This window comes from Lampetra planeri, chromosome 37, assembly GCF_965212315.1.
Source record: "Lampetra planeri chromosome 37, kcLamPlan1.2.h2, whole genome shotgun sequence".
Taxonomy (NCBI): domain Eukaryota; kingdom Metazoa; phylum Chordata; class Hyperoartia; order Petromyzontiformes; family Petromyzontidae; genus Lampetra; species Lampetra planeri.
In genome coordinates this window covers 6,368,831-6,382,312 of record NC_136143.1, presented here as the reverse complement: position 1 = coordinate 6,382,312, position 13,482 = coordinate 6,368,831, and the positions used below count along the sequence as shown (strand labels likewise).

Sequence of the window (13,482 nt, the reverse complement as noted above, 5' to 3'; positions counted from 1 at the left end):
TTCGTGGCCTTACAGGATAAAGGAACCTAGGTTTGATGTTTCACTTGGGTGGCCTTTCTTTGTCGAGTTTCAATGTACTCCCCCCTGTTTTGCATTGGTTTCCTCTGGGTTTTTCAATTTATTCCCATGGCTAAAACATTTCAGGGTCTTCAGAAAAACATTCCCGAATGTTCATCACATTGTTTCCTAAAATAATACATGCACACAACTTGATATTTTAGCTGCCAAAAGAAGTTTGGGAGTTTTAGATCATGTAAACACAAAGACATGTAAACACGTCTTTGTGTGAGCGTGGATGCCGCGCTCACTCGTTGTGGTTTGTAAACTGTAATTCCAGTTGTACGTGTATTATTTTAGGAAACGTAATGAAAACTCGGGTGTATTTTTGAGAAGATCCTGCACAGTGTAATTGGTGGTGTTATTATTATCAATGGCAGAGCAGAATCATTACCATTGATTAAATGACTGGGCTGGGGTGAATTATTGCATCCGCAAATCACTAATGCTAGGATTTTTGCGTGGTGGTCAAGGAAATCGGGAATTCCTACCGATATCTAAATTGCGAATAAACACAAAAGCGAACGACACATTATACATTCGGCACTTAGTTGATTTAATTTCAAAACGGTGTACGTTGGGAAGATGTGGTGGGCATCGGCCCAGTTTGTTCCGTGTCCTTTCTGTGGATTATTTTGGGGGTGTGGGGGGGGGTGGCTGATTGGTTTTCCTCCCGGCACGTGGCCCGTAAATTTTATGAAAAATTACCGTTGCTAATCACCAACTCCAACACCTTCGCACTCATCGCCGCCCGCCCACACTCCCTCTCTCCTGCATCATCGCCCGTAGTGCTTGACCTATATTTTTGCCCATAAAGATGTAACGCTCTTCTGATTCATTTTATTTATTTTTCTTCTCCCTGATAACGCAACACGTTCAATGCGACGCGTTTAACCCTGCCTTTGCACTTGAAAGGCGGCTGTCGGGGAGGTGTATTTCCTTGAAGGGTTGGGTGCTCCCCCTGCCTAAACAATCACAGTGGAATCTATTATAACCTGATCTCTGACACCTGATGGGTAAAAAAAAAACATAATCCAGATTTTTTTAAAATAAATGCCACTTAACAAGGCTTTAGCCCATTGAGATTCATAACCTCGTTGGAAACGGGTATCCGATTAACCATGGTTACACCAGTCCGTTGTCAACGGCGCGTTTGCAATTCTCCAGAAAGCTGGCAAAGGGCACCGGCGGCGTGACGACCTCATTTATTTTTTGAGAGCGACCGTTTCATCGACCGCGATCAAATCTACTGTTGGATGAAGGCCTCCACAAGCCATTCCCGTTTTCTCAAGTTGCTGCGATGCATCAATCTGCCTGGCACCGCACGCACACGCACACACACACACGCGAGCTGACTTTCACCGCTCCACATCCGTGGTGGATGCCCTCCCGGGCACGTTTCTTGCTTCGGCTTGTCGCTCCGTCATGAGCCTTGGCCATTGTCTCTCGTCCCTTTCCGTGGCATGTGTCCTACTCGAGCTGGAGTCCACGTCGCTTGGGAAAACACTGCGAGACAGAAAGAGCAATCGCAGGGATTAGAGAACTTATGCATGTTAGAGACATCATGCCGACTGTCGTCATACAGGACATCATCGGAGGCACTTTTTAATGCCTGCTTTCTGGAAGGTGGCACGCTCTGGTACACCCGCACACAAAGCCTGAGGAAGGGGCTCGGTTGGGATTTTGACCGTCAATATAGTTAGGTGACACGTGTGGTGACCGCTGGGCTTTTTAAACGAGACTATTTTTTTACTTTTTTATTTTTCTAGGTAAATCCCACTGAGCTATATAGCTCTTTTTCAGAAGCCACCTGGCCACAAATGATAGCTCTACGAAGCGGTTCATCACGTGGACATTTATAGCAGCCAGATACTCCTAAGAAGCATGTTGATTCTAAATATGGAGGAAAAAACCAGAGGACCCAGAGAAAAATCCACGCTACCACGGGGAGAACATGCAAACTCCAAATATACCGGCGTCAAGGTCGGCATTGAACCCCACAACCTTCTACCTACAAGGAGAGGTAGTTAACGCTGCGTAAAACCTGGCTTGGTTCAAGAAGCTCACCATCTCGAACCCCCACCGTTCTCACTCGAGCGTCCATTCTTTCTGGGCACTTGGCATTTGAGCTCGTGCTGTCAGATCTTTAGCTTTGATCAAAATATATCTTTTACGCCTATGCTTTCCAGACACCCAGCTGATTGAATTTGACATCCGAATGTTACATTATTCACGATAGATTTTTCCATAATGCACTTTGGTGATGTCATGTGATGGTGCAAGGCATGCTGGGAGCATTGAGCTCCCAAGAGGCCCTCTTGTCTATAAATCCCAAGTATCACGACCGTTATTTAATTCCAGCCTGCATGCACTTTTTAAATCCTTTATATTAAGTTCACTTGCTTGCTTGCAAATCTTTCGGTCGTTTTTTAACCCACTTCCCGTGATCCAATCGAGCTGACATTTTGCACACAGACTCGTTGTGCGTGACAATTTATTTTCGTGAAAATTTTTTTTCCAAAATTTTCCACTTTTTAGAAAGTTTTTTTTTTTATATTTAATTTAAAATACCAATGTGATACAAATGAAACTCTTACTCAAGAAAAACAGAAATGAATAATAAAATAAAACCGATGCCACGCATATAAAGGATTTATAGTGAAAAACTTTGTTTTTACGGGTTAATTTTTTCATCTGATGAATGTCTCTTCACGTACAAATGTAAAGTGATCGAATGTGGCTTTACAAAATTTTGGTCGGCGAACAGTGAATGGGGTGGAGATGAATCCCTTGCGAGGCGCCATCCTCTTTCCGTTCATCCCCCGGCTGAACCGACACCTTCCTTGGTCCGTCCCTTCGCTTGGCGCTGGATTCTTAAATTAACATTTTTCTCTCTTCTCGCTCACAGTTGCGTGACAGAGAATTTGCGACTCTCGGCTCTTGTTGTTGCCGTCAAGGGACCTTCGTAATAATTCCCTCGCTTGTGTTTCGCAACCGCGCACGCTGTACCGTGCACTACCCATCACACGCTGCCACGGTGTAATGATTAGCGCCGCTGGACTTGCAATCTCACTGGTCCGCCAGTTTTGGTTTGATCTCCCGGCGCAGCAGTCGAAAACAATCGTGCATGTTTTCGTAATCATGCCCCATCCCCACCACCCACCCCGCCCCCGCCGCTTGTTATCCACCCAGCGGTACGAATGGGTGCATCATGGTTAGTCGATCGACAGCTACTCCCGTCTCTTGGAAGACGCCTGGCCTCCATGGAGGAGTAGGCCAAAATGTCCACTCGAGTGGCTTTCTAGAGCTCCCTTTAGTGGAGGCCCTTCCACCAGCAGTGGCACGGGCAAGCAACTGCAGGGCTGCACCTTTTCCAATCGTCTCTCGCCGCGCAACAAAGACCACCCCCCGTATAGCCTCTAACGGTCTTTTGGGGCAAGTGCTGTTCGTGAGCACCTATGAAGGACGACACGGCACACGACGGGATGGGTGGCCAGCACCATGCCCAGCCACCTTTGTCTCCCCAGTGACAATGTTTTTACACCTCGTACCAGGTACTCATTGAGGTCGAGTCGATCTAGGGGAGCCCGAGGACTGGTTCAGATAATCGTCACTGGTGTTGGCCATGAGCAGAAATCGAACCTGGATCGCCGCTACACTACCACTCGTTACACTACCACTCGCCGCCAAAGACAAAAGATCCCCCATATAGCCTTAACAAACTGTTGGGGCAAGTGCTGTTAGCGAGACGTCTATGAAGGCCTCTCGCCATAGACTAACACACCCTCACTGCATGCTATGGTTTCCTGCACCCACCCTCCTCCCCACATTTGCCTCCTCCTAGTAATCCCGTGGATCTGGCTAAGACTCGAAAGCATCAGGCGTGATGATTCACACAGCCTTGGTAGCAGCCCAGCACAGCTGCTGGTCAAAACAAATCTCCCATCATCCCTTAAAAAAAAGATTACATGGTTCTTAAAAAAAATACATTTCCGATTCTTTTTGAGCGGTCAAAAAGATCCACATGGGGTGAGTTATTCAGTTAATTCATGCCGGGCGGATTACTCTGCGCGTGAGATGTGCGATTTCGGTGGATGCGGTTTGATTCGGGATTAGTGTGTGTGCGCGTGCCCTCGTGTAAGGGGATGACATGCTGCGAGTAGCCGGTGGAGATTTTGCGAAAGGTAACGGTGAAGGCGCAGCCCTGCAACTGCTCGCTTCCTCGTCCACGCACCATTCAGGATTGGCTCCTCCTTACGTAGCATCTCAGATCTGACACGATCAGGAGAGATTTCCGGCATGATATGGTCGCAGGCCTCGATAAGGATGGCCGCTGCTGACTCTCCACTAAAGGGTACTCATTTTACTGACTCCGGGGAGGGATGATGGATCGTGGAATCTTGAAATCGCACGCTATTCACTCGCGAGCCGTACTCTGCAGCCCGTTTTTCCCACCTGGCCAACGTGAGCGTTGCATAGAAGTCATTTCAGATGTCACTTTTCTGCCAAATACAAAGGCGAGTTTTATCGATGCACTCGAGTGGCTCTCTTGTGGTGCGGCCGCTTTTCGCTCTGCTTGAGATTTCGGTCTGAAAACCGTTGAGACCTGCGTTTTACAGGAGGCCGTTTTTCATCGAGCGTGCTGGTGCTCGCACACTTGTGCGCCCGCAACGCATACCAATGTGGCCTCGAGCGAAGAGTTCTTAATCATTTCGTACTTCCCGCTGTGACGTGCACATCGTTCAGAAACACGGTCTTTTACAATAAAAAAAAATGCATGAAAACTGCGCAAAGAAGCGTGGAGAGAGGCAATTATGGCATTGCAGTATCTTACCGAAATTCTTAGACTTGACTGCGCATGGGGAGATGCACATTCATAGATAGAAAAAGGAACGAATGGATTCGATGACATACGCAGGAAAATTACTCTGCGAGCGGTTAACAAAAGTGAGCGGACTCGAGTGCGACTTTGTCGCTGGAGGAGACAAATGGCAGAAGAGTAATGGAGTGGCCACCAAAGGAGGGAACGATTCCCAGAGCACATCCACTAGAGAGAGATGAGCAATGAAATCGGCTCGTGCGCAGGTGCCCTGTGGATCGTTATTTCGCAACATCGTGAGCGATAGCAACGGCTAGATGAGGTCTTTAATCTGCCAGTGCATCACTGGTCATAGCTGATGCTGCTGCTGCTGATGATGATGATGATGACTGGAGCACGCGCGATGGGTCAGGGGAGGCGTCGCACGCGGATCGGTATGCGGGACCCCGCGCCGCCGATATCAGCTGTCGCCTCTTCAAGGTCGGCCTGCCAAGGAGACATTAAATCCTGGGCTTAGCTCAGTCCGGAATTCCTACTCGGATGAATGCAAAGAAAGCTAATGGCTCTCGAAATTGAAAGCAAATGTTGAGTAAAACAACATTCTTGCGGAAAATGTAAAAACCAAAAATGTCGACACGGTAATCGCAAGTGTTATGCGAGTGTGTGCGCGCCAGTCGCAGCGTTATTGGCGGTAGACGGGTATCGACAGCAAAGCCAGCCGTGGTGGCGGTGGCGGCGTTTGCCTGTAAACCCGCACTGTGATAGGTGGAATAGGCGTGTAACGCGCAAACTCTTGTCATGTGTGGGAGACGCTCAACGTGTCGAAAAGCGATATGGCAGTGCAGCAGCAGGCAAGGCAGCTTGCTTCACTGTGACATTTCTTGGCGCATTCTCTCTTCCCGCACATTGATGAACGTGCTAAACATCCCAATGCAGAAAAAGAACCTTGCGACTTCCACCGGGCTTCTGTTTGATGTGGCCGCTGTATCACTCAGTCAGTGAAGGACAGTGACATAGCGTGGTAGGCATGGGCCTTGCTGCAAGGACTTGAATGGGACCCCCCCCCCTCCTCCACTTCACCCATTAATCCAATTTCCCCCACTGCTCATAGCCCCGGTGTCTCAGCCCCTCCCGCCCTTGGGCCCCGGTGCAGTTGCACAGCCTGCACACTCGGTGGCTTCGCCGCTGGGTTGTGATGAGATGGGTTGGCGTGCGGAGCTGAGTTGTCTCGCTCGCCGGAGTTGGGTCCGATTTAATCCGCGTTGTCTTCCGTGCGTTGTCCCCCTTCCCCCCCGCAGGATCTCGTTTGGCTGCTGCGGTCGCTTCACAACGGCCGAGCTGCTCTCGTTCTCGCTCTCCATCGCCCTCGTCCTCATCTGGGTGCTCACCGGACACTGGTTGCTCATGGACGGTATTGATCTTCGTGCGCCGTTTGCAGTCGTTTTCACGTGCTGTCGGTATCGTTTCTCGCTCTCGAGAGACGGAGAGAGGCCGTTGGGAACTTTCTCGCACCGCGCTCCCTGTTAGAGGCGAATGGCCTCACGGTGGAGATTATGATTTTGGCCATGAACATAATACAAATGCTTCTGCTGATGATGATGATGATTGTATGTATGTTGAACGTCTTTAGCACAATACCTAGCCGACCATGCTAAATCGAAGGGGCGTTGGAAGGACAACAGACTAAACACAAAAAGCAGTTCCAAAAAAATGAGTTTTAAATTTAGATGTCAAAGTGCATGTCTCCAGTGGCTTCCAAATATTGGAAGGAACAGCATTCCAGACAGCCACAGAAGCGCATCTGAAAGCACACAATGCAGTGATCGTCTTTATTCGATGGCTAGACAAAAGCCGCTGCTAGGAATAAATGATGTTGATGATGCTGTTGCTGCTGCTAATGATTCTGTTGGTGGTACTTCTGTTACTACAGCTGCTTGAGACGATAAAGATTCTATAAAAGCTGCTGCTGGTGATGATGCTGATGTTAATGACGCGTACCACTCCGACAGTGGTGGCAGCCGCCTGTTTTGTGATACCAGATCAGGGCCGGGTGGACTCCGTGAATGGGAGCCCATTAAAAACATAACTTGTGAAGAACACATGCAACGCACCGTGAATAGTCCACGGACAACGCCGTGAGACCTACCGTTTCATGAAGGGCGTGGAATGTCAACAAATCGCTTCTCCCACTCGCCCGGCCCTCTCCTACCCACCCGCACGCTCTGGCTCGAAAGTAGTTTTTCCTGAAAGTAAAATTTCCGCGGCGATTCTGCTAAGCCTGACAGGCGGCAGAAAATATAATCTCGGTTTCCATGGGCGGCCAAACGGTAGCTCGCGAGCCACGCACATCTCCCGGGACAGTCGGGGTCGTGGCTCAAATGAACTGAAGAGAGAGTGAGGGGGTGAGGTATAAGAGTGTGATGTCCAATCTTATAAGACTGATATTTGATCATGGTGGTAATCTACACTGTGATATCCAATCATGGGGGTAATTAACACTGTGTACAATCATTGTGATAATAAACACATTCCTGTGGAGGGAGCTGATAGTAACGTTTGGTTGCTCGGTCAATTTCCAGGGTCAACGGCGGCGTAGTGTATTCCGCAAATATGCCCGACTGTGAGGGCGGGCACAAGCCGGCGTGTGTAGGTTAAATGTTGAGTTTTATAAGGGCACCACGGGGTGACCAGCCCCTCCCCACCCAACCCCATTCCTCCCACCCCGCCCTACCCTCCCCACCCAGCCCCTCTCTCCCCACCCAGCCCCTCCCTGCACGACGGACACAACAATCCCCTGTGGGCTGGTGTAACCAGGAGGTTCCTACCAGTATTCACACTGATGTATAATCATTCGGGTAATCTACACTATGAATATCAAATCATAGTGGTAACACAGCATAGAGTCGTGTGGGTTATTTGACCATATACTTGACCTTGCTGGTCAGTGTGGGTTAGTATGGGTGGGGTGCGGTCCAGGACCCGTTCTGATATCACTCGCCACTGATGATCGCCCTCGCCAGGAGGAGTCGAAACACAAAGCACGGGATTCATAGTGCACTACGGAAACAACTGCACTTTTTCCAAAAAGATACAAAACGTTCTTTTAAACAACACACCGTAAACACGGGGAGGTGTGTGAAAATAAATCTGCCATCATGTCTCTTCATGGTAACATAAACCTTTGCACAGCATGCGAGCTTTTATGGCAGCCCTGCTCATGAGAGTCGGGGTGATGCGAATGCCTCTTCTTCCCTTTGCGCCCGTGCGTCTGCGTGCGCAGCACTAGCGATGGGCCTGTGCGTCGCGATGATCGCGTTCGTGCGACTGCCCAGCCTCAAGGTGTCCTGCCTGCTGCTCTCCGGCCTGCTCATCTACGACGTCTTCTGGGTACGACCCTCCCGTGTCCTCGCGAGCACGCCGCTGTACACCCGTCGATTGTCTCCGTTGAATATTTTTTCGTGTTCGTGCACCGCTACCGACGAGGCGTTACCGCGATTTTTCGTGATTGGTCGAGGTCTGTTAATTGTCGTCGCGGCTTGTCTCTTTCAGTAGAGGCGTGTCGGCGAAAGTTGGCCATGTAGCTGATATCGCGACAATCGCCACACCGTGAAATATAATGTAATATATCATATATCGTGAAATATGAACCCGAGGAACGACGTAGTTTAACCAGGCGGGAACTCCAAACCACGGTTAGTCCCATTTGCTAGAGGGACAGCTGAAGCATTAGTTTTGCCAGTAGTAAGGGTCCGATGATTGCTACGCATACCTTTTGGTTCTTTCGGTAAAGTCACGTAGGTATAAAATAAATTAAATCACGACGTTTCGGGCGCAACACAAGCGTCCGTCATCAGGTAGGACAACCACAGCAAGAAACAATTGCTGACGTGGGCAACAGAGGTGCTTGTATCAAGAGTCCCAACGTATGGTCCCAATTGAGTGACGTAGCGACTCGTGTGCCTGTGCATGGCGCCCAACGGTTAGCGCTCTACACTACAAACCCAACAACCCCAGTTCGAGTACCCGGTGCGGTGTGTAAACATCGCCACTCGGTAGACAAAGGCGGTCGAGCGTGGCGCTGTACCGTGCCGGCCTTCATTGGCGCTACTCCACTAACAGCACTTGCCCCAACAAGGCTTTAATGGGGGATCTTTGTCTTGTGTGTGTGTGTGTGTGCGTGCGAGCAGGTGTTCTTCTCCGCGTACATCTTCAGCAGCAACGTGATGGTGAAGGTGGCCACGCAGCCGGCGGACAACCCCATCGACGTGCTGTCGCGCAAGCTGCACTTCCCGCAGGGAGGGCGTGATGGCCCCCGCCTCTCGCTGCCCGGAAAGCTCGTCTTCCCCAGGTGGGGGCGGGGTGGTGGTTGGGGGTTGTGGGGGAGGGAGGTGGTTGGGGGGGTTGGGGGGAGCAGCATTGATGGGCAGCGCGGATTGATTTATTGAAATTGGACGCAAGTACAATTCGTTTTTTTTGATAATTGTTTTTTTTTACCCTTCTGTCTGGCAACAAAACGGACACCTTTTTTACAAGGAGTCATATTTGCATAGACCACAATACCTGCAGTCATAATGCAAACAAAAAACATAACTCTGATAATGTGCAATGTCCTTGAAGTTGATTGGTCCACACCCGAGACAGCTTTCCTTAGAGCCTAGTCTCACATGGGTTGGACCAGATGAGACAAAGAATCCGTTAAGATCTCGCCCACGGAGCGACGCGCGCGACTCCGTAGTGTTTGACAACAGCCCCTTGAAGTGGAATACCACAGAGCTGCCTCTGAGATCCGTTCACGTGACCTCCGGTTCATGGAGAACGGGGCGGCTATTTTCCCGCCAACTCTGCCCGAGGGAAATGCTCGTCGCGTTACGTTCGACCTGATATTTTAATCCTTGGGCCTGAAATTCAGTGAAATTAAGTGCAGTAGCGAATGCAGTGTAATAAGGGGGTTAATTGTACAGTCAATGACTACTGAGCCGAGATCATTAACGCACCACGCTTGACAACCCTGGTTAATCATAGGCGACTTAAGTCTGGATTCGAACCCAACACCTAAGCAGTGCCGGCTCACAGCAGACTTGGGCGCTATGGTGGCGAGATGTTAACTACCTCACCTGGTTTACAGGAGGTCGTGGGTTCGATTCGGATTCTGATGCCTCTATATTTGGAGTTTGCATTCTCTCTCCCCGTGGTCGTGTGGATTTTTATCCGTATCCTCTGGGTTTTTCCCTCCACATTTAGAATCAACATACATTAAGAGTATTTGGGTGCTATAAATTTCTACATGATAAGCCACTTCGTTGAACGATCATTTGTGATAGCCAGGTCAGTGGGCCTTCCCTGGTAAAATAAAAAATAGTTTAGTTTATTTCGATTTAAAGCTTTCGTGACTGCAGGGATTCATCTTCTTGGTTCTTTCGGTAAAGTCACGTAGAATGGTAATAATAAAATAATAAAAATAAAACATAATAAAATAATTCTCACGACGTTTCGGCCACAACGCAAGCAGCCATCCTCAGGTGAAGAACAGGTCTGTCAAGAAGATAGTTTAGTTTAGTTTTCTTCACGTGGCATCTCCGTGCGTGTGCGCGTGCTCAGTTCGAGCGGAAGCCACTTCTCCATGCTGGGCATCGGCGACATCGTGATGCCCGGGCTGCTGCTGTGCTTCGTGCTGCGCTACGACAACTACAAGAAGCAGGCGAACGGCGTGGACCCAGACGCAGCGTTCCCCAGCCGCATGCAGCGTGTCTCCTACTTCCACTGCACCCTCATCGGATACTTCATCGGTAACGCCGCTCGAAGCCAACAGTGGATGCTGCTGCTGCTGCTGCTGTTGCCAGCCTGAAACTTCCAACTGCTGCTTGTCTCCCCATCGCTCTCCTCTCCCCCAGTTGCTCCTGTTCATTCGCGGCTTCTGAACTCTGCGATGTCGTTTCGCCGCTACCGCGTTTCCCGCTGTCTTCCTCCCTGCTTCTCTTCTGTTACCTCGGTCTCCTCTCCGCTGTGAAGTCGTCTCCCATCTCTCGTCAGTCGCGTTTCATGACCCGTGCTGCCCGTCTCCCGCTAGATTTATTTGGCTTTAATGACGGGCATAATTGGTGGGTCACTGTTCTGTCCAAAATGTTTTACTCAACCCTCTCTTTCTCTCTTAGTGATTACTCCCAAATACGCACTTAGCATGCTGTGCGGGCTTGCGTTCGATGAGCAGTGCTCCAGAGCACCTCGGGGGAGCGCCTTTCCATTGAAGGGCCAGTCTAGCCCAGAGCGCATCGCGACATCGGCTAACGGTCTCAAGGGAGCTGCCTCGCTGAGCGGTTGGGTGGGCGTGTCGGAATCCAGCCAATCGAGAGGCAGCCACGCCATTACCTTCCCGCGAACTCTCCGTTGGCGCACTCGACGCGCGCCCCCATTGGCCGAGCCGGGCGAGTCACGGCATCGCACCACCAATCGCGAGCCCTCTGTGTCCAGACGCGTCGTTCGGCAAACAACCACCGGCCGCATCGCATGTTGGGGAGCGCCCGCGGCGCTTAACAGACTGTTGGGGCAAGTACTGTTAGCGGGTGCCTAATGAAGGCCGGCACGTCACACCAGGGAGTGGGTGTCCGGCACCACGCCCGACCGCCTTTGTCTCCCTAGTGGCGATGTTTACACACCGCACCAGGTACTCATTAGAGGTTGAGTCGAGGCTCAGGACCGGTTAAAATATTCGCCACTATTATTGGTTTTCAGCGGGAATCCAACTCAGGTGACCGGGTTCGTAGCGTAGCGCACTGACCGCTACACTACCGCTCCCTACCACTTGTACACACGTGGGCGATTGAGTGTATTTTTCCAGGGGACGCCCTGTCAATCGTCGGATCATTGTCTCGGTGTGCGTGCGTGTCCGGTGGCCTCTGTGTGCGTGGCTGGGTTGGTGGTGGGGGGGTGGTGTTCAGGTCTCCTGACGGCCACCATCGCGTCCCGCATCCACCGGGCCGCCCAGCCCGCACTGCTCTACCTGGTGCCCTTCACGCTGCTGCCGCTGCTCACGATGGCCTATCTCAAGGTGACTGCTCTCACTCTGGACGCACACACAACAACGCACGCACAACAACAACGCACGCACAACAACAACGCACACACTCAACAACAACAACAGCAACAGCTGCTGTTGTTGTTGGCGACGTTACCATGGCGCACGCGCCAGGCTTAGGTGCACTTTGAGGCTACGTCAAGTGCCGAAGGCTTGCTGCACTCTGCGATAGCTGGCGCCAAACTGTGCCACGCCCTCCCGCATGACCTTGTGGGATCTTCGGTACGTCATCCGACCCTGAAGGCGTACCGATGAAGTTGTTTTATTTTTTTATTTCTATTGAACGAAATCGGAAGAGAAACTGATGATGTCGACGTACGTCGTCGGAATTGGGGAAGGGTTCATGTAGCACATTTTAGCTCTGGGAGGCATGGCCCTGGGAACACCGGTGGGGGGATGGTAACAGTCTCTCTCCAACTCGTGCTGGGCCCAAGTGAAATTCCATCCCTCCCCCCCGACGCCACCCCCCCCCCCCCTCCCCCCCTCTTGAAAAAGCTTTCCCGCTCGGGCACAGTAGCGCCACCGCCGAGCGTTTCTGGCGGGCGGCTTCTGCGAAGTGACTTGAGGGGTAATTTCCGCTCGGTCATTTTTCCCGGGCTCCCCCACACCACCACCCCCCCCCCCCCCCCCCCCTGTTAAATGTCAAGAGCAGCGGAAGGAATGTTTCGTTCCTACATAACACGTACGTGAACTTCCGCTCGTTGCCAATTCGAGAGCACGTTGGCGCCGCACAAGACCTTTTGCAAGGTGATTGGCTGGCGTGCAGAAAAGTAGCGTTGCAGTACAGAAATCTCACTTTGTTTAAAAACATTTTTTCATCAACAATGATACGATGCTCATGTGCAGCACCTAACACCCATCCGCGCTTGCGCGTGGCTGTTTGCTGTCCAGGGCGACTTGCGACGCATGTGGTCCGAGCCCTTCCAAGCCAAGAACGGCGGCTCCAAGTTTCTCGACGTATGATGGGAGCTGCGTTACCCCGTCCCGGAATGCTGCCAGCGCCGGCCATCGCCCTGCCCAACCCGGAGCCCCCGAATGTCAGCACGCACACAGCGCCAAGGCCTGGACTGTCTCCCCTCCAGCAGTGCCCGACCGCTAGCCCGACCGCTAGACCGCCCGCTAGCCCGACCGCTAGCCCCATACTCCTCGGGCCGGTGGCATTGGTCAAGAAAGTCGTGCTGAATTTATTTGTCCACTTACTCTGCCACACCCACAATGCCCAACCAAACCTCGAGCTCCTTCGGACCATAACTGACGTGCACAACCCATTGGTTTGGAAGTTCTGTTTAGTTACGTTTTCCAGTTTATTTTGTACCGTTTGTATTTCCTTCCACCAGTCGTTTTTTTTTATCGTTTCTATTTATTGCTTCGTTGTTATTTTTTTTCTCACGCGAAATAAGAATGAAAAAAAGGGACCCCATTTTGACCGACGCCCCCCCCCGCCCCTGTCCGGGCACCGTCGATCACGGAGCGTTCGTGGCCACCCTTGTGGCTTCTCCAATTCGACCCTCCACTGCACCGTCGCATGCACGGC

General features: G+C 51.2%; 1 protein-coding gene across 2 annotated transcripts in view; it reads left to right on the top strand.

The window, feature by feature from the left end:
• SPPL3 (signal peptide peptidase like 3) overlaps positions 1–13,019 on the top strand; it is a 78,811-nt gene extending 65,792 nt beyond the window's left edge. For both annotated transcript variants that reach the window (XM_078611898.1, XM_078611899.1), the window contains exons 6-11: positions 6,175–6,287; positions 8,157–8,263; positions 9,064–9,224; positions 10,475–10,662; positions 11,812–11,921; positions 12,840–13,019. In XM_078611898.1, coding sequence (XP_078468024.1) covers positions 6,175–6,287; positions 8,157–8,263; positions 9,064–9,224; positions 10,475–10,662; positions 11,812–11,921; positions 12,840–12,911 — 751 coding nt within the window. In that variant the 3' untranslated portion in view covers positions 12,912–13,019. The remainder of the gene's footprint in view (positions 1–6,174; positions 6,288–8,156; positions 8,264–9,063; positions 9,225–10,474; positions 10,663–11,811; positions 11,922–12,839) is intronic.
• Positions 13,020–13,482: the final 463 nt, after the last annotated feature.